At 51.1% G+C, this 22,396-nt stretch overlaps 2 protein-coding genes across 8 annotated transcripts in view; one reads left to right on the plus strand and one right to left on the minus strand.

The window, feature by feature from the left end:
- DDB2 (damage-specific DNA binding protein 2, 48kDa) overlaps positions 1–5,855 on the plus strand; it is a 36,979-nt gene extending 31,124 nt beyond the window's left edge. For 3 of the 4 annotated variants that reach the window (XM_012001414.1, XM_012001413.1, XM_012001415.1), the window contains 6 exons: positions 856–955; positions 1,040–1,217; positions 1,550–1,692; positions 4,136–4,300; positions 4,454–4,499; positions 5,432–5,855. In XM_012001414.1, the coding sequence (XP_011856804.1) occupies positions 856–955; positions 1,040–1,217; positions 1,550–1,692; positions 4,136–4,300; positions 4,454–4,499; positions 5,432–5,481 (682 nt within the window). In that variant the 3' untranslated portion in view covers positions 5,482–5,855. The remainder of the gene's footprint in view (positions 1–855; positions 956–1,039; positions 1,218–1,549; positions 1,693–4,135; positions 4,301–4,453; positions 4,500–5,431) is intronic. The other variant, XM_012001416.1, reaches the window with a different exon arrangement.
- Positions 5,856–5,934: 79 nt separating this feature from the next.
- Positions 5,935–16,360, minus strand: ACP2 (acid phosphatase 2, lysosomal). 4 transcript variants are annotated; one of them, XM_012001408.1, is made up of 11 exons: positions 15,644–16,360; positions 15,009–15,104; positions 14,611–14,697; positions 12,537–12,689; positions 12,329–12,427; positions 12,160–12,249; positions 11,590–11,722; positions 10,045–10,127; positions 9,823–9,929; positions 9,529–9,704; positions 5,935–6,882 (listed from the first exon to the last, which is right to left on the minus strand). In XM_012001408.1, exons 1-11 carry the CDS (start codon positions 15,755–15,757, stop codon positions 6,749–6,751), a joined length of 1,272 nt encoding a protein of 423 aa, XP_011856798.1. In that variant the 5' UTR covers positions 15,758–16,360; the 3' UTR covers positions 5,935–6,748. The 4 variants fall into 4 exon arrangements, with proteins under 4 accessions (XP_011856798.1, XP_011856799.1, XP_011856801.1 ...); XM_012001409.1 differs by lacking the exon at positions 15,009–15,104; XM_012001411.1 differs by lacking the exon at positions 12,329–12,427 and having other exon boundaries at positions 12,160–12,277; positions 15,644–15,815.
- Between the last annotated feature and the right edge of the window lie 6,036 nt (positions 16,361–22,396).

The raw sequence follows: 22,396 nt of genomic DNA on the forward strand, positions 1-22,396 counted from the left end.
AAAAAAAAAAAAAAAAATTACAAAATACTCGTCACTTTGATTTCCAGCTAGAGCCGGGACTCTGACTGCTCCCTAAGGAATTAAGTGAGGGTGCTGGGGTGTAACTAGCATTGGATGGGATCCTGGGCTGTCCTGCAGGGATGAGGAGTGCATGCGCAATTCAGCAGGTGATTGGATAGACGAGGCTCCAGGCTCGTTTTCCACAAGAAATCTTCTTGCTTGAAGATATTCATAAGGGATGGCAAAAGTCAGTGTAGCATGGATTTGAGGGTTTGAGAGAAAAACTGAGCTGAGCTCCTCTGGCTGGATAGCAGGATCCCTGAAGCACCCGCTAGTCAGCCTCCCAGTCCAGTGGTTTGAGGGACCAGAAGAGCTCCTGGTTGTGTGTTTTTCCCTCAGTGTTCAGAAGGGGGCAGAAGTGCCTTTCCAGCCAGCTCTGAGGAACAGAGCCAGGCAATCCCTGTTTGGCTTGTGTCTCCTTTGGCCCAAAGGGTGGAGAGTGAAAGGAGAGAGCAGTAAAGGAGGATTGCTTAGAACCCGGGGTGTGGGGGCGGGCGTGCCCTGAGGCTTGCTTTATGGTCTGAGCTTTGTCTGCTTCAGAGACTCTTAGGAGCTGGGGATCCTGGGCCCAGCAGTAACCGGACAGATTTCTGAGCCCCATTACCCCATTCCCTCTGTCTGGACGGTAGAGCAGTCTGAATGTTCCTCGCTAGGAATCCACGGCAAGACAGTTATTCATTCATTCAACAAATATTTATTGAATGCCCACTGTGGGTTAGTCACTGGAGCAGCAACAGTGAGTAAACAGGCCTATCTCTGTCCCCAAGAATCTTACAACACAGTCTTTCCCTCCAGCATCTGGTTTTGTAGCCTGGATGTGTCCGCCAGTAGCCGAATGGTGGTCACAGGAGACAACGTGGGGAACGTGATCCTGCTGAACATGGACGGCAAAGAGGTGCGTTCTCCCAGGTCCTGCCTTTCCCTCCCTCATCCCCGCCTCGGTTCTGTGTCCCCACCTGAACCGAGCTCTTCTCTGCAGCTTTGGAATCTCAGAATGCACAAAAAGAAAGTGACGCATGTGGCCCTGAACCCATGCTGTGATTGGTTCCTGGCCACAGCCTCCGTAGATCAAACAGTGAAAATCTGGGACCTGCGCCAGGTTAGAGGGAAAGCCAGCTTCCTCTACTCGCTGCCGCACAGGCATCCTGTCAACGCAGGTGTGATATCCCAGACCTCATCTCTCCTGCAGACCCTGCCTATCTGACTACTGCTGGGGTGTTCCCTCAGCGTGGAAGCCACTACTACAAACCTTTACCCCTGATAGCGTCTGCCAAGCTGATGTCTGGGAACCTTTGTGGCTGTGGCTGTCCCCATCAACTGCTGAGTTTCCAGAATTTTGTTGTTGTTCATAGCCCAGATTCACCTCTTCCTTTCCGCTCCCGTCTAGAGAGGAGTGGTAGGGAGGGTACCCCTGCAGGAGAAGGCCTGCAAGGCCAGGACCACAGGCGGCTCGTGGTTCCTTCAGCTCAGGGGCTTTTCACTTTGCCAGCTTGTTTCAGTCCCGATGGAGCCCGGCTCCTGACCACGGACCAGAAGAGCGAGATCCGAATTTACTCTGCTTCCCAGTGGGACTGCCCCCTGGGCCTGATCCCGCACCCTCACCGTCACTTCCAGCACCTCACACCCATCAAGGTGAGTGGCGGAGGGAAGGAGCTCCCAGAAGGAAGCTGTGATCATGAGGCTGGAGCAGGTCTGCCCACGGTGGGGAAGGGCTGATGTGGTAAGCCTGCCACCCCAGATCGCTCCTGGCCCAAGCACAGAGCATCTCTTACCCTTTGGCTCTCTCTCTTCCTTTTATCCCACTTCTGCCATTCCATATGGTTGAGTTTTCTTTCTGTCTCTCTGATAAAGTATTTTTCTGAGTTTTTTCAGCCCAGCTCTGATCTCACCGTGAGCATTTTCTAAGATCCTGACCCTCTGTTCTGTCTTCTCAGCTTCAGTTACCTGTGTACAGTTGACCCACAAACCTTCACCTTTTATTTATTTTTTTTAAGGCAGGGTCTCGCTCTGTCACCCAGCTGGGAGTATAGTGGGGCAATCATGGTTCATTGCAGCCTTGATCTCCCAGGCTCAAGCGATCCTCCTGCCTCATTGTTTTGTTTTTGTGTTTCTTTTTTGCTTTTTGTTTTTTAAAGACAGGGTATTCCTCTGTTACCCAGGCTGGTCCTTTTTTTTATTTTCTTTCTTGAAAGAGGGTCTTGTTCTGTCACCCAGGCTGGAGTGCAGTGGCACAGACATAGCTCACTGCAGCCTCAACCTCCTGGGTTCAAGCAATCCTTCCATCTTAGCTTCGGGAGTAGATTGGACTACAGGTGTGTGCCACCACATCCAGCTAATTTTTTTATTTTTTGTAGAGATGGGGTTTTGCCATGTTGCCCAAGCTGGTCTTGAACTCCTAGGTTGAAGCTATCCTCCCGCCTTGGCCTCCCAAAGTGCTGGGATTACAGGCATGAGCCACCACGCCTGGCAACTTTGCCTTCTTAGTTTGTCTTGCAGGTTTCTGTGCTTCTAATAATAAAAATAAGTCTTTTATTTTCCCACCTTTTCGCAGGGTCTTGTTAATAGCTTCTCTATCCTTAGTCCCCAAGACTAATGGCTTTCAAGTCCTTTGATGCCTTCTTGCCTGAGCCCCCATGCAGCCTGAGCTCTGCTAGTTCTGCGTCCTTTTCCAAAACTACAGATCCTCTTCAGATCTTCAGGTTTTATGCCTGTACTTCTCTGGTCAGTTCAGCCTAGTGGTGGAGAGCACCAGTTTCCAGCAGCCAGACCCCCTGGGTTAGAATCCTTGGGCAAATTATTTATATTTTGGATCTGTTTCCTCATCTGCAAAAAGGGAATACTAGTCTCTAACTGATAGGGTTGTTGTGACGATGAGTCAGTATACTTAAAGCACTTGGCCCCATGCCCAGCACCTGGTAAGTATTGGTAAGTACTCAATAAATGATGATTGAATATTGAGTGGCCCCCATGTACCTCAATCACATCCAAGCTCTTAATAAATAATGTCAAGAATCCTTCCCCAATTGGTGTTCCTGTTAATCCATCAGTGTTCCTAATAATCCATCTGTCCCCATGTCCCAGTTTGTATCTAGCCAGGTGTCATAAGTCATTACAGCTTCCTGTGATTTGTGACTTACGTCTAAGCCTTTGCATGTACTAGTTCTTCCTACCTGCTAACCATGTCTTTCCTCCTTCAAAACTTCCTTGAGAAGTTTAATTAGGAAAATCCCATCCAATTTTGTCATTTTAATAACTGCCAGATTTGTTTTCAGTGGGGTGATCTGGGGAACGTGGGTTTCCTTCTCTTTTTTAGCCAGTAGCAATTCTATACTCAACTCTTAGTAATTCATGCTGACGGAGGCGGGATGATAGTGGGGTTCCTCCAGAACTGAAGTCCTGTTAGGTTTTGGTCATCAGAGGCTTCTTTTGCTTTGTTGTAGGCTGACCTCTTAGGCTAATATCTGGGTCAGGCTGAGGTGAAAACGTTTATCAGTTAGCATGATCTTAGGAAATGCAAGTGAGGGAGAAGGCCTGAAGCTGCCCTAAGGGCCAGGGAGGCCAGCTAGGGATTAAAAATGTGCAATGGCAGAGGCAAACACAACCAAAAACCATTCTTGTCGTTTTCTGTAAGACTTACCTCCATTATTAGGTTGGCTTGTTACTGGCAAATAATACCTTTTTTTTTTTCCTCTTTGAGACAGAGTCTTGCTCTGTTCCCTAGGCTGGAGTGCAGTGGCATCATCTTGGCTCACTGCAACCTCCGCCTCCCAGATTCAAGTGATTCCCCTGCCTCAGCCTCCCGAGTAGCTGGAACTACAGGCATGTGCCACCACGCCCAGCTAATTTTTTTTTGGTATTTTTAGTAGAGACAGGGTTTCACCATGTTAGCCAGGATGGTCTCGATCACCTGACCTCGTGATCCGCCCACCTCGGCCTCCCAAAGTGTTGAGATTACAGGCGTGAGCCACCGCGCTCGGCCCAAAGAATACTTTTGATGTCCCTCTTTGTTGATGTTTGATGTCCCTCTTGGTCATGTTCTGCGTTTACTCTCATGACCGGCCTCTCCACCTCCTAGGCAGCCTGGCATCCTCGCTACAACCTCATTGTCGTAGGCCGATACCCAGATCCTAATTTCAAAAGTTGTACCCCCTATGAAATGAGGACGATCGATGTGTTTGATGGAAACTCAGGGAAGATGATGTGTCAGCTCTATGACCCAGAATCTTCTGGCATCAGTTCGGTGAGGCTTGGGCCCTCAAATAATGATGGGAGGAAGCAGGGATTCAACCTACCTTATTGACCAAAAATGACCAAAAATTAGGTTTTGTGTGCCCTTCTATGTCTCTGCTAATACCTTCACCCTTTCCTTGTGTTGACACTCTTGTCTCTGCAGCTCAATGAGTTCAATCCCATGGGGGACACGCTGGCCTCTGCAATGGGTGAGTAGGAAGAGGATGTATCTGACTTGCCGAGCCCAATCCTACTTCCCAAGGCTCAGTGCGGGCCAGCTTCAGCCCTGCCCTGCCACATTCACCCCAGTGCAGTGGCCCGCGAAGAAGATGGCTGGAAGACAGTGGTCTCTTTAGCCGAGGCCCTCCATGCCTCTGGCTTTGTCTTGGTCATGCAATGCCTGGCTACTGTCCAGTTTCCTAATGTTTCTTTCTTTCTTTCTTTTTTTTTTTGAGATGGGGTTTCACTCTTATGGCCCAGACTGGAGTGCAATGGCATGGTCTTGACTCACTGCAACCTCCGCCTCTCGGGTTCAAGAGATTCTCCTGCCTCAGCCTCCCGAGTAGCTGGGATTACAGGTGCCTGCTACCACGTCCAGCTAATTTTTTTCATATTTTTAGTAGAGACAGGCTTTTACCATGTTGGCCAGGCTGGTCTCAAACTCCTGACCTCAGGTGATCCGTCCGGCTTGGCCTCCCAAAGTGCTGGGATTACAGGCGTGAGCCATCATGCCGGCCAGTTTCCTAGTATTCCTTATTTTTTTTTTGAGATGGAGTCTCGCTGTGTCCCCCCAGGCTGGAGTGCAGTGGCACGATTTTGGCTCAGTGCAAACTCCGCCTCCTGGGTTCACGCCATTCTCCTGCCTCAACCTCCCGAGTAGCTGGGACTACAGGTGCCCGCTACCACGCCCAGCTAATTTTTTGTATTTTTAGTAGAGATGGGGTTTCACCGTGTTAGCCAGGATGATCTCGATCTCCTGACCTCACGATCCGCCCGCCTTGGCCTCCCAAAGTGCTGGGATTAGCCACTGTGCCTGGCCTTCCTAGTATTTCTTTACCAAATCCTAGGTTTGCAGGCCAGCCCCAGGCTCTGAGAGACTGGTAACGGAAGGTGTAAGTCAGACTGGTCTCATTCCTCCTAGGTTACCACATTCTCATCTGGAGCCAGGAGGAAGCCAGGACCCGGAAATGAGAGACACTAAAGAAGGTGTGGGCCAGACAAGGCCTTGGAGCCCACACATGGGATCAAGTCCTGCGAGCAGAGGTGGCGATTTGTTAAAGGGCCAAAAGTATCCACGGCTAGGGTTGGAGCAGAGGTGCTGGGAGCTGGGGCGCTGTGGGACTGGGACACTTTCGTGTTAATGCTCTGGACCTACCTCCAGAGACTGCTCCAGAGTTGGTGACGCAGCTGCCCCAAGGGCCCCTCTGTATCTAGCCTGGAACCAAGGTTATCTTGGAACTAAATGACTTTTCTCCTCCTCTCAGTGGGTGGTAGCGGAGGGATCAAGCAGTTATTTGATTTCTGCTCACTTTTGATATGGCCAATAAAACCATACCCGACTGAGATTTTGTGTGGATCTTCCAGAAGTGACCTGGTCAGAGAGCTTCTTGCGTCTCAGAAATGAAAAGGCACAGGAAACAGCACTATCAGTCCAATAGGAAACAACACTATTCATTCTCTGGGAGCTGCCCCAGCCCTATTCTGGGCCACAGTCTACAACTTTCTTTTCCAGCTCACAACCCGCATGTACCTCAGGTCCCTGGAGACCCCAGCCCAGCTGAGGGACAGCAGTTTCCTGATTCCATGTGACAAGCAACTCCCCTCCCACCACTCCCCACTCCCTCCCAAGTACAGACACCCTTCCGTCCTGCTCCAGTTGAAGGGGTGACAAAGGTTCCTGAAGCATTCTGTCTGAGTCTAACGGTGGCTCTAGCCAGACACAGGGAAATGTGGCTGGCTGGCTGTTGGGTGATCCAGTTCTTTGGGAGCCAATGTTTGTACCCCTGGTATTTGCTGTTTTTCTCACTAAAATAAGCACTGAGAGGCAAGACGGTGTCCTCTGAGCTATTTGCCAAAGACTCCAGGCTGGAGCAAAAAGAACGGGGCTTGATAGAAGCGCAAGGTGGATCCAGCACCAACTCTGCCGTTTTCTAATCCTAGGTCCTGAGTGAACACTGACGGCCAGTTTACATCTCAGGTGTGTAGGGAGCGTGGAGGAGGCAAATCCTGTTTGGAGAAAGCCAGTGTCCAACACAGCACTTGGTAAACATCAGGCATGGGAATGCTGAGTGACAGGCACCACGGGCCACGCTGAGCCCCACTCGCTCATCTGGCTGGGGTCATCAGAGGGAGGCCCAACCCAGGATCTCCCGTCCGTGGGCTGGGGAGCAGCAACAGTCAGGAGCGAGGGCCCAGCTCACCTCCCCTAGGAGGCGGAGGGAAGCGGGCTGAGTGGTTGTCAGGCATGGTCCTCCCCATCTGCGACGTGGCGGTAGCCAGGAGGCTGGGCCTGCATCCGGAAGAGGACGGTGAGGAGCAGCACTATGAGGAGGAAGAGGATGGAGCCACATACAGCCAAGGCCACGATCACTTCTGGGCATGGGGGAGGCAAGAGAAAGGTCATGTCAGTGTTCCATCATATGCCAGGTACTGTTCTGACATATAGGAGATACACAGAGGTGGCCAAGACAGAGTCCCTGCTCTCATGGAGTTTACGTGCTAGGAGAGGGGATGTAATAAATAAGCAAATGGGCTGGTCACAGTGGCTCATGCCTGTAGTCCCAGCACTTTGGAAGGCTGAGACGGGCAGATCACCTGAGGTCAGGAGTTTGAGACCAGCCTGGCCATCATGGTGAAAACCCATTGTTACTAAATAAAGTTGGCCGGGCGCAGTGGCTCACACCTGTAATCCCAGCACTTGGGGAGGCCGAGGTGGGCAGACCACCTGAGGTCAGCAGTTCAAGACCAGCCTGGCCAACATGGTGAAATGCCATCTCTACTAAAAATACAAAAAATTAGCTGGGCGTGGTGATGCGCGTGTGTAATCCCAGCTACTCGGGAGGCTGAGGCAGAGTAATTGCTTGAACCCGGGAGGCAGAGGTTGCAGTGAGCTGAGATCGTGCCATTGCACCCTAGCTTGGACAACAAGAGCGAAACTCCATCTCAAAAAAATAAAAAATACATAAAAGCTGGGCGTAGTGGTACACGTCTGTAGTCCCAGGTACTCAGGAGGATGAGGCGGGAGAATTGCTTGAACCTGGGAGGCGGAGGCTGCGGTGAACCGAGATCACACCACTGCACTCCAGCCTGGGCGACAGAATGAGACACTGTCTCAAAAAAAAAAAAAGTTAGGAGTGACAGGTCAGTGATGAATGTGATACAGAGAGACAAAGCAAAGTAGGTCAGCAGGGAAGGTATCGTTGAGGAAGTGAGAAGTTTAACAGAGACCTGGAGTCAATGAGTGACATACAATGATCTGAGAAGAGTGTCATGGGGCAGAGGACAGGAAGGAAGGGCAAAAGGCCCAAATGTGGGGATAAGCCTGGCATGTGCTAGGATCATCAGGAAAGTCAGTCTCACCAGAGCAGAGTAAGCAAAGGGCATGTAGGAGATGGGGCAGGAGACCAGATGGAGTAGGGCCTGGAAGGCCATGGTGAAGAACTTGGATTTTATTCTACATGTGATGGGAAGCCATTGGAAAATTCTGAGAGGACAGTAGTGTGAACTGGTTTAAGAGTTAACTCAGTCGGCCACGGTGGCTCATGCCTGTAATCCCAGCACTTTGGGAGACTAAGGTGGGCGGATCACCTGAGGTCTGGAGTTTGAAACCAGCCTGACCAACATGGAGAAACCTCGTCTCTACTGAAAATACAAAATCAGCTGGGCGTGGTGATGCGTGTGTGTCATCCCAGGTACTCGGGAGGCTGAGGCAGGAGAATTGCTTGAACCCGGGAGGCGGAGGTTGCAGTGAGCCGAGATTGCGCCATTGCACTCCAGCCTGGGTGACGAGCAAAACTCCGTCTCAAAAAAATAAAAAAAGTTAACTCTGCTGTGCTGAAAGACTGGTAGGGACAAGAATAGAACCAGAAAGAACTAGGAAACTTCAGTCGGTCGGCAAAAGCTGACAGTAGATTGGACTGTGGAGGCAAGAGCATGTATTAATATTTGAAAGGTTGAGCTGATCTGGCAGTGGGCTGGATGAGGGGTATGAGAAACGGTATGCAGAATGACTCCAAGGGCTATACTGTGCCACTAGGCGACTCGTGGCATTGACTGAAACAAGGAAGCCTGGAAGAAAAGCAGCTTTGGAAGGAAAAGCATCTGGTTTAAGACATTGCAACTTTGAGATGCCTTACTTAACGTGCACATAGAGACCTCAAGTCGGCAGCTGGATATGAGTCTAGCTCAGAGAAGAGGTGGTGAACCTGTGAGTCAGGGCGTAAGGACAGAAGTGAGCATGGAGATGGGCATAAAGTCATAAGGCTGCATAAGATCACTTGGGAGTGTGCACAGATGGGGAAAGCGCCAGGGATGAGTCCTGGGTCATCCGTTCTTTAGTGAGGAAGGGACAACTAAAGTCAGGAGAAGCCAAGAAAGTGTTTCAGGAATTGGTGGCCAATTATGTAATGCTGCTGAGAGGTGACAGAAGCTAAGAATTGGTCACTGGCTTTGGTAAGAGGAGGTCACTGGTCACCAGACAAGTGTGGCTTCAGGGTAGGGGAAGGTGACACAAGACTATCTAATGTGAGTCTAAGAGATCAGGCGGTGAGGAAGCAGAGCCAGAGTCTAGGCAGCTCTTTCGAGGATTCCATTCTGAGAGGGAAGAGGCTGGTGGCTGGGGAAGAGGTGGCTCTCAGAGGTCATGGATGGGCTTTTGGGAGGGAAGTGATCCAGTAGGGAAGCAGAGGTGTCAGAGCTCCTTGCAGAGGTGAGGAGAGAGAACCTGAGCGCGGGTGGAGAGGCCATCCTAAGCAGTGGCTTCCCCAGCAAGTAAGCTGGTGGAGCTGGTGGTGGAAGAATGAGCCGATTCTCTCCTGGCTCTTATTTTCTCGGTGATATAAGTGAGACATCACCTGAGGGTGAGAAGTGGGGAGAAGGTATAAAGTGGTCTGCGGTCGGGGAGGGAACTCCTAGCAAATGCAGTCAGATGACTGGGAGTGTGACAGCTCTTGAGATTTGAGGATGTGAACTGCAGGTTGGTCTGGGGCATGACTAGCAAGGAGTCTGGTGACAGCTCACCTGTGTCTGCAGGACCGCTTGCCAGCTGGCACTCCTGCTGCCAGTCCTTGGGCACGACGGGCTCTGTGAGGTGAAGGAAGTCCTGCAGTGGGCAGCGGTGAGGGCAGCCAGGCAGGCTGAGCGGCCAGGGGGCCTTGTCACTCTCGTTCCGAAAGTACATCTCCACTGAGAAATTCCTAAGGGTCGACAGGAGGCAACATGGGAGCTGCCCAGCCTGCCTGTCATGGGGTCCTTGGGCTGCCCCGAGCCACCTCCTGAGGGCCCTCTCCAGAGGACACTGCTAGTTCCACTCACCCAGAATCTTCCTGGTACAGTTCAAATATGTGGCAGGAGGCGTACGGGGCTTGTTCGCCATTGTAGACGTCCAGTGCCATTTGCAGGGCAACCAGGGTAGTGTCGTGCTGCGGGGGAAGAGGGGCTCCCCGTCAGCATTGTTCCCCACACCCGCAGGAACTGAACAGAGAAGAAATCCAGCTCCTTGCCTGACACAGCACGCTAGGGAGCGCAGGCACTCACCGCGGAGTAAACCAGCAGCTTGGGGAGCTGGGAGGTGGTCGCCATTAGGGTCAGGTTCTTCCTTATCTGAGCCAGCAGGACTCCTGAAGGAGAAAAGTCCCCGGTGTTGCCGGCTACAGCCACCCCTGCCTTCTAATTCCACCTATCTGTGCTCCTTTCACCCTCTGCCAGGCCTGGGCCTCATCCCCTACACGGAGAACTCTTTAGTGTCATAGGGACCGTGTAAGAACTCTGTGGCACCCCTCCTCTCTAAGAATTGTCAAATGTATAGAAGGAAGCAAGACAAAACAAGGTATTTGCCTATATTTCAACACGGATGTAGAAACCTGCCTGTGTTTACAGAAGCACTTCAGTTTGAAACAAATGTAAACGTAAGATTGCTTCAGAGTACACAGTGGGTGGATCTGTGCCCGGGTAACTACCATATGCTCTGAAAACTGAGATGTCAAAAAGGTGTGACAGCCGGCAAGCCTTTAGGTGCTCAAATGAGGAAACTGGCATGTGTATTACTCTCAGCCTTCTCAAAATGGCCCCCACTGGTTCTCTTGGGGCAGCTATTCATTTAGGAAAGGGAGGGTCTTCTGATGTGGGCGAAACTTAAGAACATGAATGGCAGGGCTGGGCGTGGTGGCTCACGTGTGTAATCCCAGCACTTTGGAAGGCTGAGGCGGGCAGATCACCAGAGGTCAGGAGTTTGAGACCAGCCTGGCCAACATAGTGAAACCCTGTCTCTACTAAAAATACAAAAAGTAGCTGGACGTGGTGGCAGGCACCTGTAGTCCCAGCTACTTAGGAGGCTGAGGCAGGAGAATCACTTGAACCTGGGAGATGGAGGTTGTAATGAGCCAAGATCGTGCCACTGTACTACAGCCTAGGTGACGGAGCGAGACTGTCTCAAAATAAATAGGCTGGGTACGGCGGCTCATGCCTGTAATCCCAGCACTTTGGGAGGCCGAGGTGGGTGGATCACCTGAGGTCAGGAGTTCGAGACCAGCCTGGCCAACATGGTGAAACCCCATTTCTACTAAAAATAGTAGGCCAGGCGCAGTGGCTCATGCCTGTAATCCCAGCACTTTGGGAGGCCGAGGTGGGTGGATCACCTGAGGTCAGGAGTTCGAGACCAGCCTGGCCAACATGGTGAAACCCCATTTCTACTAAAAATACAAAAATTATCCAGGCATGGTGGCATGTGCCTGTAATCCTAGCTGCTCAGAAGGCTGAGGTAGGAGAATCGCTTGGACCCAGGAGGCAGAGGTTGTAGTGAGCCAAGATCGAGCCATTGCACTCCAGCCTGGGTGACAAAAGGGAAACTCCGTCCCCCCGAAAAATAAATAAATAAATAAATTTCTTTTAAAAAGAATAGGATGGCAGAAAAGGAAGAGAGCTGGGGAAATTTGGTGACTAGCAGCATGAGGAGGGGAATTTGGTTCTGAAAGAGCAGGGAGTGTTTCAGTAGAGAGGGAAGTGTGTAAGAAGCCCCCACAGCAGATTTTTAACGCCTTAGGGTCCTGAGGAGTGGAGTGACATGCTGTCTTTGTCACTCACCCCCCTGAAGCCGGGCCTTCTCCGCCTGCTGGTAGATTCCGAAGAGGAAGCGGAAGCTGAAGTCCTTTAGCCGGCTGAGACGCTGCATGGTTTGGGGTGAGGCCCAGGGCGGCAGGTGCAGCCCGTGTGTTTGCTGTATATCGCAGCGGGCAGGTTAGCGCCCCAGGCCTAGGCCAGCCTCTCCAGGGGGCAGCTCTCTTCCCCAGTGGGAAGGTGCCTGTGTGTGTGAGGGAGGGAGAGGAGACAGAGGCAGAGGGGCTGGAACTAGTAGACATGGCAGACGGTGTGGATGCTGCAGGGCACAGGAAAGGAAGCTCAGGCACAAAAAGTGAGACTCAGCAGAAAGGAGCTTTGGGTGGAGAGCAGCAGGGACTGCTGACAATTAATAAACCATTTCCCACTCTGAGGATCTCTGTCACCCGTGAGGGAAGTTCCCGTGTTTCACAAGCACAACCTCCCTGGACCTCCCCAGGGGCGTGACAGTATCAGGCACTGTGTTCTACCGTCCTGGTGACCTGGGCCTGCTGAGGGGAAAAAGAGTGATCACAATGGGCACTCTAGTGGGCTCACCTCACAGAAGAGTGTGTCATAGACATTCCAGACAGTCTCCAGTGTCAGGTCTGTAAGCCCTGTCTCGTTGGCCACCATGTCCAGAAATTGCTATGAAAAATGGATCAGGATCTCAGTGCTTTTGTGGGGAAAAGACAGTGTGGCGACCTCCACCTCTGCCCCTACTCACTGCATTCCGAGAACTCTCATTCTGATACTCTGGTGTCTTCCGGGTCTCATTCTGCAGCTGCTCATAACGGGGACATGGGCCCAACGGGAACTTCAGCAGCTGTAGAGCGAAGCGGGGAAACAGGCAGTGGGAAAAGGAGCCTGGCATCAGCAGGCACACGGCCACAGCTGTCCCCTCACCATCCCAGGGAAGGGCTGGCCACTCTCACCCTGTCCTCAGTGATGGGCACAGTGTGCACAGGGATAGGCTGCCACGAGATGTTCGGGTTGAAGCGCTGCATCCCGTTGGGAGGGAAGAGTCCAGCCAGGTTGGCCTCAGCACTCATGAGAGTCCGGTCAAAGTCTGTGCTTCGCACATAAACCTGCAGAGATAGCAACACAAGTCACGTGTGTGTGTGTGTGTGTGTGTGTGTGCACGCGCGTGTGGTGGGGAAGTTTTGGTCACCCTGGAGTCGTGTGTGTGTGTGTGTGCGCCTGCGCACGTGCGTGTGTGGTGGGGAAGTTGTGGTCACCCTGAAGTGGAGCCGTGTGTGTGTGGGGGGGTGTGTGTGTGTGTGTGTGTGTGTGTGTGTGTGTGGTGGGAAGTCCTGGTCACCCCAAAGTGGAGCCCCGGGGGAGAACCTGTTCTTGAGGGTCACCCAGCAAACTGTAAACCTACCATGTATCTGGCCCTCACCCCCCTCTGGCCTCTGGCCTTCCCCATCCCCCAAACACTCCACTGGGGGTTGTCACCACTCTGTGAAGAACTCCTGTGGGAATGGCCTTAATTGAATACCCCTTTCTCCCAGTTAAAAGTGCTGAGTCAATCAGTAAGGCTCTCTGGTCTGTCTGGTTTCATAACAACACCTCTCTCCTTGTCTAGATCAGGGTCCTTGGGGTAGAAACTGGCTCCAGTGATGACCCTTAGAGACCAGGGAGAAAAAATAAGATAAAGGTCTGGGCCTGGTGTCTCACGCCTATAAACCCAGCACTTTGGGAGGCCAATGCAGGAGGATCGCTTCAGGCCAGGAGCTCGAGACCAGCCTGGGCAACATAGTGAGACCCTGTCTCTATAAAAAATGACCCAGGTGTGGCGGGCACCAGCTACTTGGGAGGCTGAGGCAGGAGGATCACTTGAGCCTAGGAGTTTGAGGCTGCAGTGAGCTATGATTAAGTCACTGTGCTACAGTTTGGGTGACAGAGTGAGACCCCTTTAAAATATATGTATATATTTTGGGCCAGGCACAGTGGCTCACGCCTGTAATCCCAGCACTTTAGGAGGCCAAGGCGGGCAGATCAGCTGAGGTCAGGAGTTCGAGACCAGCCTGGCCAACATGGTTAAATCCTGTCTCTACTAAAAATACAAAAATCAGCTAGGCATGGTGGCATACACCTATAATCCCAGCTACTCGGGAGGCTGAGACAGGAGAATCGCTTGAACCCAGGAGGTGGAGGTTGCAGTGAGCCAAGATCATGTCACTGCACTCCAGCCTGGGCAACACAGCAAGACTCCATCTCAAAATAAATAAATAAATAAATAAACAATATTTTGAAGAGCTTATTCAGAGATAGTGGCTCATGAAAAGGGAGGAGGAAACTGGGGAAGGACAAGCTCAGGACAGAGCTGGGCCTTAAGGGAACAATTAACAATATCTAGGGACTCTTGACACAGCTGAGGCTGACAGTGGTAACCAGAGGAATAGCTTCCCCCATCCCTGGGGTAGGGCAAGGACTCAAAGAGCAGGCACACTCGCCAGTCCTCCCTGATGTGCCCTAGGAACGTAGCGTGACCTGGCGTGGCAGACAGGGCTCGAAGACCTCATCTTGATCAAGGAAAGACAAGCCCTATCTACGTGCGTCTTCCCCGCTGTCTTTCATCTTGGCCCTGTCTGGTTTATCATCAGATACCGCCACAACATTCTAAGCTCTATGAAGACAGAGATCATATCTGTATGGTGCACCACTGAATGCAAAGTCCTAGCATAGTTCTTGGCCTTTAATGGGTACTCAATAAATGTCTTGGATGCAAGGCCTGTGATTTCAAAGAGTCAGAAACCACTTTGCCAGGCCCGCCCGTAAGGCTGAATTTGGATGCTTAATCAGGTTTGCCTCTTCCTAGCCAAGCAGGGGCAACTCAGCTCCTAGCGTTTTGTTCCAGACAGCTCTCAGATGCCTTTTCCTGTAGTTGTAACCAAAAATACAAGAAGGAGGCCAAAGTGCCCAGCCTCAGCCTTAGGCTCCCTGAGAGCAAAAGATGAGGGCAGCATACCCCATTCCCCTTGCCTCTGGAGCTCCCAAGCTTACCTCTTGCCGGTGATAAGAGGTGTTTAGGAAGCCATGATAGCGCTGCCGCAGGGCCTGGCCCAGCTCCCAGTGCTGTAGCATCCCCTCCTGTGGGCAAACCCAAAAGTTAAGAGGGTCTAGAGGGAAGGGGTGGCTCACAAGCCCCATGGGGTTTAGGCCCTGTTGCTTTCCAGGTTTACCCTTTGCTGGAGTCAATTAATCTGATCCCAGAAGTCTTTCATTAAGTGGCCAGTCATGCACGGCAATATCATGGGCACAGAGGTTAAGGTTATGAAATCTGGTCAAAGTCAGCACCCATATGGGAAAAGCCAGTTTAGTAAGGCCCCAAGTTCTGTAGCCTGCTCTAGACATCACTCATTCTACAGCTCATCCTGAGGAAAGGCTGGCTTCTGACCCACCTTGGTTAATTGACCAAACCCCTGGGGCCATTCTTCTTCCTGGTAGGGGTCCTTGGGATATGTCTTCACTGGTGAACGGTCTCCATGGCGGTACAGCTGAGGGAAGAAAATGGTTTGTCTATAGGTCAGAAGCATCTCGATAGGGACCCAGAGCCTACCTTTTGCCCCATGTTAGGGAAGGAAGTCTCATTCCCTTTGGGAAGCCTACTCGCTGCAAAAGACCCCAGTTAGGAGTCAGTCACTTCTTCCAGATTCCAGACACTCTAACTTGGCTAAGCAATGCCACTGGAGACCACAGGCAAAGCCAAGGTACAGGTGGTAAGGGAAAAGAGAAGTGAAAGCAACATATGTGGTGGGGACAACTGGGGAAAAAAGACAACCAAAGGCTTCTTTAGGGATGAGTCTTAACCATTCAACTACTTCCCTGTCTCAGGGCAGACTCACCCCGACCTATTCGGTCACCCTGACCCCTATAACCCAGGGCTCCACGTCAATCCTGAACCCAGCCTCCCAACTACACAGGCCAGTCGTCCTCTCCTAAACCAGCTGTTCCTTCCCAAGATCCCCGACCCCCACCAGCTGGCCTTTGCCCTTCTAGCTTCAGGGAACTCTTTAGTGACCCCATTTCTCATTACCAAGGTAACGAAGCGCAGACTCCGGGCCTGGGTGGGCGGCATCACCATCAGGTTCGCGCCGAGAAGGAGCTGGAGGAGAGCCGCACGGCTCCAGCCGGACCGCTTGCCCGCCATCACCGTTGTAATCTATGCAGCAAAGAAGCTGGAACCCGCTGGGTGGCACCTGCAAGCAGCCGCCCGGACGCACTCGTAAGGACACACGCCGGAAGTGCGCTCGCCGCCATCTTACTTAGGGACGAGCTGGGGTTGGGGGAGAAGGCGCAATCTCGGTGGGAATGTGTGCAGGAGGGTCGCGACCTGGCTGTGGCGGAGGAGCGTAGGCATGTAGCCCGACGTGGCGAGGCAGACAGGTCTCGAAGACCTCATCTTGATCAAGAAGGCATTAAGTTCGCGTTTGCCTCTGCTAGGAGAAATCCCTTACCAAGGTGGCGCTTGCAGTGGGCGGGACCATGTCCTGGAAAGCGAGCGTCCCCTCCAGCCAGGGTGCTTCCGGGCTTGACCCCATAGCTAGAGCGGGTGCAGAGTTGAGGCGAGGGACGGAAAAGCAGAGGTCGCTTCTCTCCATGCCCCTGCTTTTGGGGTGGATTGAGCCCTGGCCCTGTTTTCTAGGAGACGTTTTGCTTGGGGTGCAGGGCATAGTATATAAACAACCCTTTGGATTTCCTGTGTCCTTGAGGTTGCCTCCAGTCTAGCCTACCGTTCCTGCCCCGCACGAAGCTTCAGTAGCCCTTTCACTTTCCCTTCCAGTCCTTTCCCTGACCTCCCTCCCCTCCACTTCCAAGTTTTAGTTAATTAGAGTCAAGACGTCATGCCTCTTCCCAAAGGAGTTGTGTTGCACAGGATGTTCAGACTTTCCAAACCCAAAGCACTGAATCCCTAGGGGAGGAATTTCAGACCGGTGGGGAGGTATTTTGAGGTAAGGGGCAGGCGCATATCATAAAGTGGGAGTACATGCGGTTTACACAGAATCAGTGGCCCTCTTGGCATTGACCATTAGGATTCAGGTGCAGCCAGTTTGGCCTCAGGACTTTGTGACTAATATGACGGTTGCAGAAGGTCAGATCGTAGGTCCTGGGGATGTTTTGATTCAGATCTGCCTACTGGAAGCAAATCTCCTCAGATCTTTGGGAAACAAAACTGATCAGGCTTGGGCTGGGCACCGTGGTTCGCCTGTAATCCCAGCACTTTGAGAGGCTGAGGCAGGCAGATCACCTGAGGTCAGGAATTCGAAACCAGCCTGGCCAACGTGGCGAAACCCCATCTCTACTAAAAATAATAATAATTTAAAAATAGCTGGGTGTAGTGGCGTGCTCCTGTAATCCCAGCTACTCAGGAGGCTGAGGCAGGAGAATCGCTTGAACTCGGAAGGTGGAGGTTGCAGTGAGCCGAGATAACACCACTGCACTCCAGCCTGTGCGACAAAGCAAGACTCTGTCTCAACAACAAAAAAAAAACCTGATTAGGCTTGGTGTGGTTGCTCACGTTTGTAATCCCAGCACTTTGGGAGGCTAGGGTGGGAAGATTGCTTGAGCCCAGGAGTTCGAGACCAGCCTGAGCAGCTTACGAAGAGCTCATCTCTACAGAAAAAAAAAAAAAAAAAAGTTTAAAAATTAGCTGGGTGTGGTGGCACACACCTGTGGTCCTAGGTCCTCAGGAGGCTGAGGTGGGAGGATCACCTTGAGCCTGGGAGGTTGAGGCTAAAGTGAGCCATCATGGTGCGACTGCATTCCAGTCTGGACGGCAGAGCAAGACTGTGTCTCAAAAAAACAAAAAGAAAAGAAAAAAAAGATCAGAATTAGCTGTCCTTATTTTGCCCTAGGACTCCAGATTCAATTATTTATATATACTTCAGGATTTAAACTTTGCTTCCAAAGTTGTTGTGGAGGAGGCTGAGAAGCAAATAGAATAAGAGCTGAAGCCTGGGTAGCCAAATAGTTCTTAACCTTCTTGTTTAATCACAAGTCCCTTTTTGAATCACATGAAAATTTTGCACCTCTCCTCCAAAAAAATGTTCACACATGTAAACACGCACATGGAATTTTGCATATAATCCCAAATGGTTCACAAAGACCATTTACTAGAGGTTTCATAAATCAGCATTTCTGAATACCTGATTTAACCTAGTCGTCTTACTTCACAGTTTAGGAAACAAACCTAAAGAGAGGAAGTGACTGGCCCAAACTCACAGTTGAGGAGAATGGATTAAAGGTCTAGTTTTGTGGTTCTCAGTTAAATAGTCTATAATGGGCTGCTTCTTGCAGGCTACTCAAACTGCATTACTAAACTGTAATTGGTGATCTCGAAATACTTTCAATAAAGAGGTATCTGTCAAAGGAAACCTTTTCACATTAGTGGGACTAAACAGGGCCTAGGCCGGGCACAGCTCGCACCTGTAATCTCAGTACTTTAGGAGGACAAGGCAGGCAGATCACCTGAGGTCAGGAGTTCGAGACCAGCCTGGCCACCATGGTGAAACCCCATCTCTACTAAAAATACAAAAATTAGCCGGACGTGGTGGAGCACGCCTGTAATCCCAGCTACCCGGGAGGCTGAGACAGGAGAATTGCTTGAACCCAGGAGGCAGAGGCTGCAGTGAGCCAAGATTGTGCCACTTCACTCCAGCCTAGGCAACAGAGCGAGACTCTGTCTCAAAAAAAAATAAATAAAGGGGGCTTGGGTAATTGGCAGAATGCTGCATATTAGTGGCGGGGAAAGGGGTTGAGTATTTTGTTTTAATGGGCCTCTTACTCTCCTTGCAAACTAGCCATTGTACTTTCAGAGTGTAAATCTTTGGCTCACCAAATTTCAGCAATCTCTCAAATTCAGCTTTTGCTTTTCTTCCCACTTGCTCAACTATGTCTGTATTCTTTGTGCGTGCAAGTATCCCACGTGGGAGGGATTGATGAAGCAGATATTATTTCAGTTTTTATAGGGAGAAACTATTCCAGGAAGGATGGGGATTACAGCACAAGTAGACAGTAGAGCCTGGAGCTGAGCCCTAGTTTCTTCTTCCTTTGCCCCCAGCTTTTGCATTTTCTGCCAGATGATTCTGTGGTCCTTACACTTTGGTTCCTAACTACAGATGCAAAAGAAACAACAACAAAAAACAAAAATACCACACACATGTAGATGGTGAGATAGATGGATATGTGGGCCTATACCAGATCAAATAAATCAGAATCTCTGAAGGTGAGGACAGGAACCACTACCTTATTCTGTGTTGGCAGAAGCAAACCTAAATCCAGGTATGTTCGCCATTTTTTTCCATCTGAAGAGGCAGTTTTTTGTTGTTGTTTTTTTTTTTGTTTTGAGACGGAGTTTTGCTCTTGTGGCCCAGGCTGGAGTGCAATGGTGCCATCTCAGCTCATGGCAACCTCCACCTCCCAGATTCAAGTGATTCTCCTGCCTCAGCCTCCCGAGTAGCTGGGATTACAGGCACCCGCCACCACGCCTGGCTAATTTTTTTTGTATTTTTAGTAGAGACGGGGTTTCACCGTGTTAGCCAGGATGGTCTCAATCTCCTGACCTCGTGATCTGCCCGCCTCGGCCTCCCAAACTGCTGGGATTACAGGTGTGAGCCACCGCGCCCGGCCCCAGCCCAGTTTTATATAATGGAGTGTGTTTGTGATTTTTGTTTGTTTAAGCTTGAGCTCAAACTTTTGAATCAGCTAAACTTGTTTTTTTTTTTTTTTTTTTTTTGAGACGGTCTCCCTCTGTCACCCAGGCTGGAGTGCAGTGGTACAATCCTGGCTCATTGCAGCCTCAATCTCCTGGGTTCCAACAGTCCTCCTACCTCAGCCCCCCAAGTAGCTGGGACTACAGGCAGATGCCACCACGCCTGGCTAATTTGTGTGTGTGTGTGTATGTTTTTCTGTAAAGGTGAGGTTTCACCATGTTGCCTAGGCTAGTCTCAAACTCCTGGACTCAAGCGATCTGCCCTTCTTGGCCTCCCAAAGTGCTAGGATTACAAGTGTGAGCCACCGCACCCAGTCTTATCCCTGTATTCAAATTTGATGTTTGCCCCTTGCTAGCAACTATCTCCTAGAGTTTACTGTGAGAATAAATGAAATAATGCATGTAAAGATAAATGTATGTAGTAGGCATGAAATCAATGTTACATCTTTCCTTTCTGCCTTCTGTATCATCTCTGAACTCAGGTCTGGGAATCCAGGTTTCTGGATTATTCTCTATGTTGTGATTGGAAGGTTGGGCAGAAGTCACTTGAGTAGATACGCAGTGGTCTGCAAGATGATCCCCACGCTTTCCACCCTTCCAGAACGGTGAAGGAGGGAACAAGAAGCAGTTGCCCTTGCCCATCCCTGCAGACCTTACCCTGCAGCCTGCTTCATTGGAATGAGTACTTTTCAGGAGAGTTAGCCAGTAGTACCTGTGACCGTGGCTGGTGAATGCTCCTGTTTCTGCTTCAAGTTTCTCCTTGCTGTGAGAAGAAACCTGTGGAGGTTCTAGAGGACCAGATATGTGACTTGGTAGATCCCCGAGTGTGTTCCCAGGGGCATTGCCTCCTGCAGGAGCCAAGGAAACATAGAAGAGGCCCATAGGACTGGCGACTTTGGACCTAACAACTGTAAGCTGGTGGGACTGTGGCACAGGGGTGGGGCTGGCAAAGTGGGAACGTGATTCCGGCCGCTGATCACTTCACTGCTTGCCCTGGCTTGAAGCAAGTCTCAGTGGTTGGTCTCCAGAAACTCCGTGGAAATACTGCCAACAGGTTTTGGTCTTCTCCCACTTTCCTCTCCGTTTCCCTCTTTGTAGGGATGACGGTTGGGGTTTCTGAGCTGTAACCTGGTAGGACAGCTCTGGCAGTTGAAGTCCTGGTTATAATTTCTTCTAAACAGGAGATGAGGCTGAGGCCAACTCCCTGGCGTGGGGGAGTTGGTCCCCAACCTACTTTTTCAGCAGTTGGCCCTAGCCTGGTGCCCCCCATCCAGATGGGGCTTGTGTGTGGTCCTGGGTCCTGGGAAGCCACCTGTGGGGAGACTAGGTGTCAGGAGAAGGAGTTGAAGAACAAAGTGGATGAAAGAGACTTCTCCCAGCTCGCAGAAGATAGGGTACCAGGCCCCAGACCATTGATTCCTGAGTTTCTTGAAACCAGGCATCTCAGAGACATCTCTGACTGCCCTGCTGGGCTGGAGCTTCTGGGAGCAGGGAGGTAGAGGAGGGAGCTGGACTGGTGATGTGGGTGCTGGGACAGAATAGTGCCAGTCTCTCAGTGACTAGAGTCCCTGGTTTCTGCTTTTCCAGGACAGCTGGGGCCTTGTGAAAATCAGAGAGGGAACACATGCGAGAGGAATGGAGAGCCTTGTGCTTGTGACTCAGAGATACCCAGACCAGGGTGGGGGCCTTGGGAGGGGACAACCTTGTGATGAGGGGGAACAAGAGCAAGAGCTGCAGGCAGAAGTCTGAGATGGGGGTGTCACAGGGGCTTTTCTGAAATGTGAAAATGAATACATGGGCAGATTTTGCAACAGCACCCAGCCTGCTGTCTTCTCACACTTTGCTCCCCAGCCCCCGCCTGTTCCCCATGTCCCACCCTGTGCTTCCTCCCGTCTTTCAGCCAGGCTCCTCTTCTGCCTCAGCCTTCAACTTTTCCTCATCTGGTCCCTTCTGTCCCATCCACACCCCCGTCCACTCTTTCCCTGTTTCCTCTGTTCTTTTCCCTGGTGCCCTGTTCATCTGTTTTGGTCTCTTTGGCTGCCTGCCCTGGCCCCCGTCCTTCTGTGCTTTAATGTGGGGCCCATGGGAACTGGAGTTCATAGCAAAACAGGAAGAGCCCGTGAGCAGGAAACTGGGAATGGGGCAGGGGGTGAATGACCAGCAGTAACCTCAGCTCCTCGCCTCCCACATCTGGACTGGAGCATCTGCAGGGTTCTCAGTCTCTCCCCTGTAGCCCACCAGCCCTGGCTGCTTCCATTCCAGCACTTCACTGGCCCGAGATGCAACAAGACAAGATTGTCCTGGACTCTGACACAGCAAAGGGACTGGAGTGAGGACATCTGGGTTCTGATCCCAGCCGGGCCACTAACTGTGTGGTCTTGGAAAAGGCCCTCACATGAGTTTCAGTGTTCTCTGTCAAATGGAGCTCAGGTTACTTACTCTGCTTTCCTCCCAGGGCTGCTCTAAGGACCAGAAAAGATAGTGAAGGGTTTGTGCTGTGTATGGAAACAAGTACAAAGTTCAAAATCCACTGAGTTAAGGCGATGGGAACACCCACAACTGAAAGAACTGGGAGGGTGATGACAACTCGTGCCATTTCTCGAACACTTACTGTGTGCCACACGTTGTGATACAATCTGTAGTCCCTCCCTCCTTCCTTCCTTCCTTCCCTCCATCCTTCCTTCTTTCTTTTTTTTTTTTTTTTTATGGAGTTTTGCTCTTGTTGCCCAGGCTGGAGGGCAATGACGTGATCTCGGGTCATGGCAACCTCCGTCTCCCAGGTTCGAGCCATTCTCCTGCCTCAGCCTCCCGAGCAGCTGGGATTATAGGCATGTGCCAACACACCTGGCTAATTTTTTGTATTTTTAGTAGCGATGGGGTTTCACCAGGTTGGCCAGGCTGGTCTGGAACTCCTGACCTCACGTGATCAGTCTGCCTGGGCCTCCCAAACTGCTGGGATTATAGGCATGAGCCACTGCACCCAGCGTGATCTGTAGTTTCAATCTCACAACAACCTTGTGTGGTAAAAATGACTACTATCCCTATGTTTTCTTTCTTTTTTTCTTTCTTTTTCTTTTT

The sequence above is a fragment of the Mandrillus leucophaeus genome, unplaced genomic scaffold (assembly GCF_000951045.1).
Source record: "Mandrillus leucophaeus isolate KB7577 unplaced genomic scaffold, Mleu.le_1.0 Scaffold66, whole genome shotgun sequence".
Classification (NCBI taxonomy): domain Eukaryota; kingdom Metazoa; phylum Chordata; class Mammalia; order Primates; family Cercopithecidae; genus Mandrillus; species Mandrillus leucophaeus.

What these genes read in the sequence shown, in the direction of transcription:
- ACP2 (XM_012001408.1), bottom strand. Translation starts at nt 15,757, where the DNA reads ATGGCGGGCAAGCGGTCCGGCTGGAGCCGTGCGGCTCTCCTCCAGCTC. An exon ending in GGTTTGGTCAATTAACCAAG is followed by an intron (nt 14,698 to 15,008) that starts GTGGGTCAGAAG and finishes GTTTGCCCACAG; the next exon opens with GAGGGGATGCTACAGCACTG. An exon ending in CTGTACCAGGAAGATTCTGG is followed by an intron (nt 9,705 to 9,822) that starts GTGAGTGGAACT and finishes GTCGACCCTTAG; the next exon opens with GAATTTCTCAGTGGAGATGT.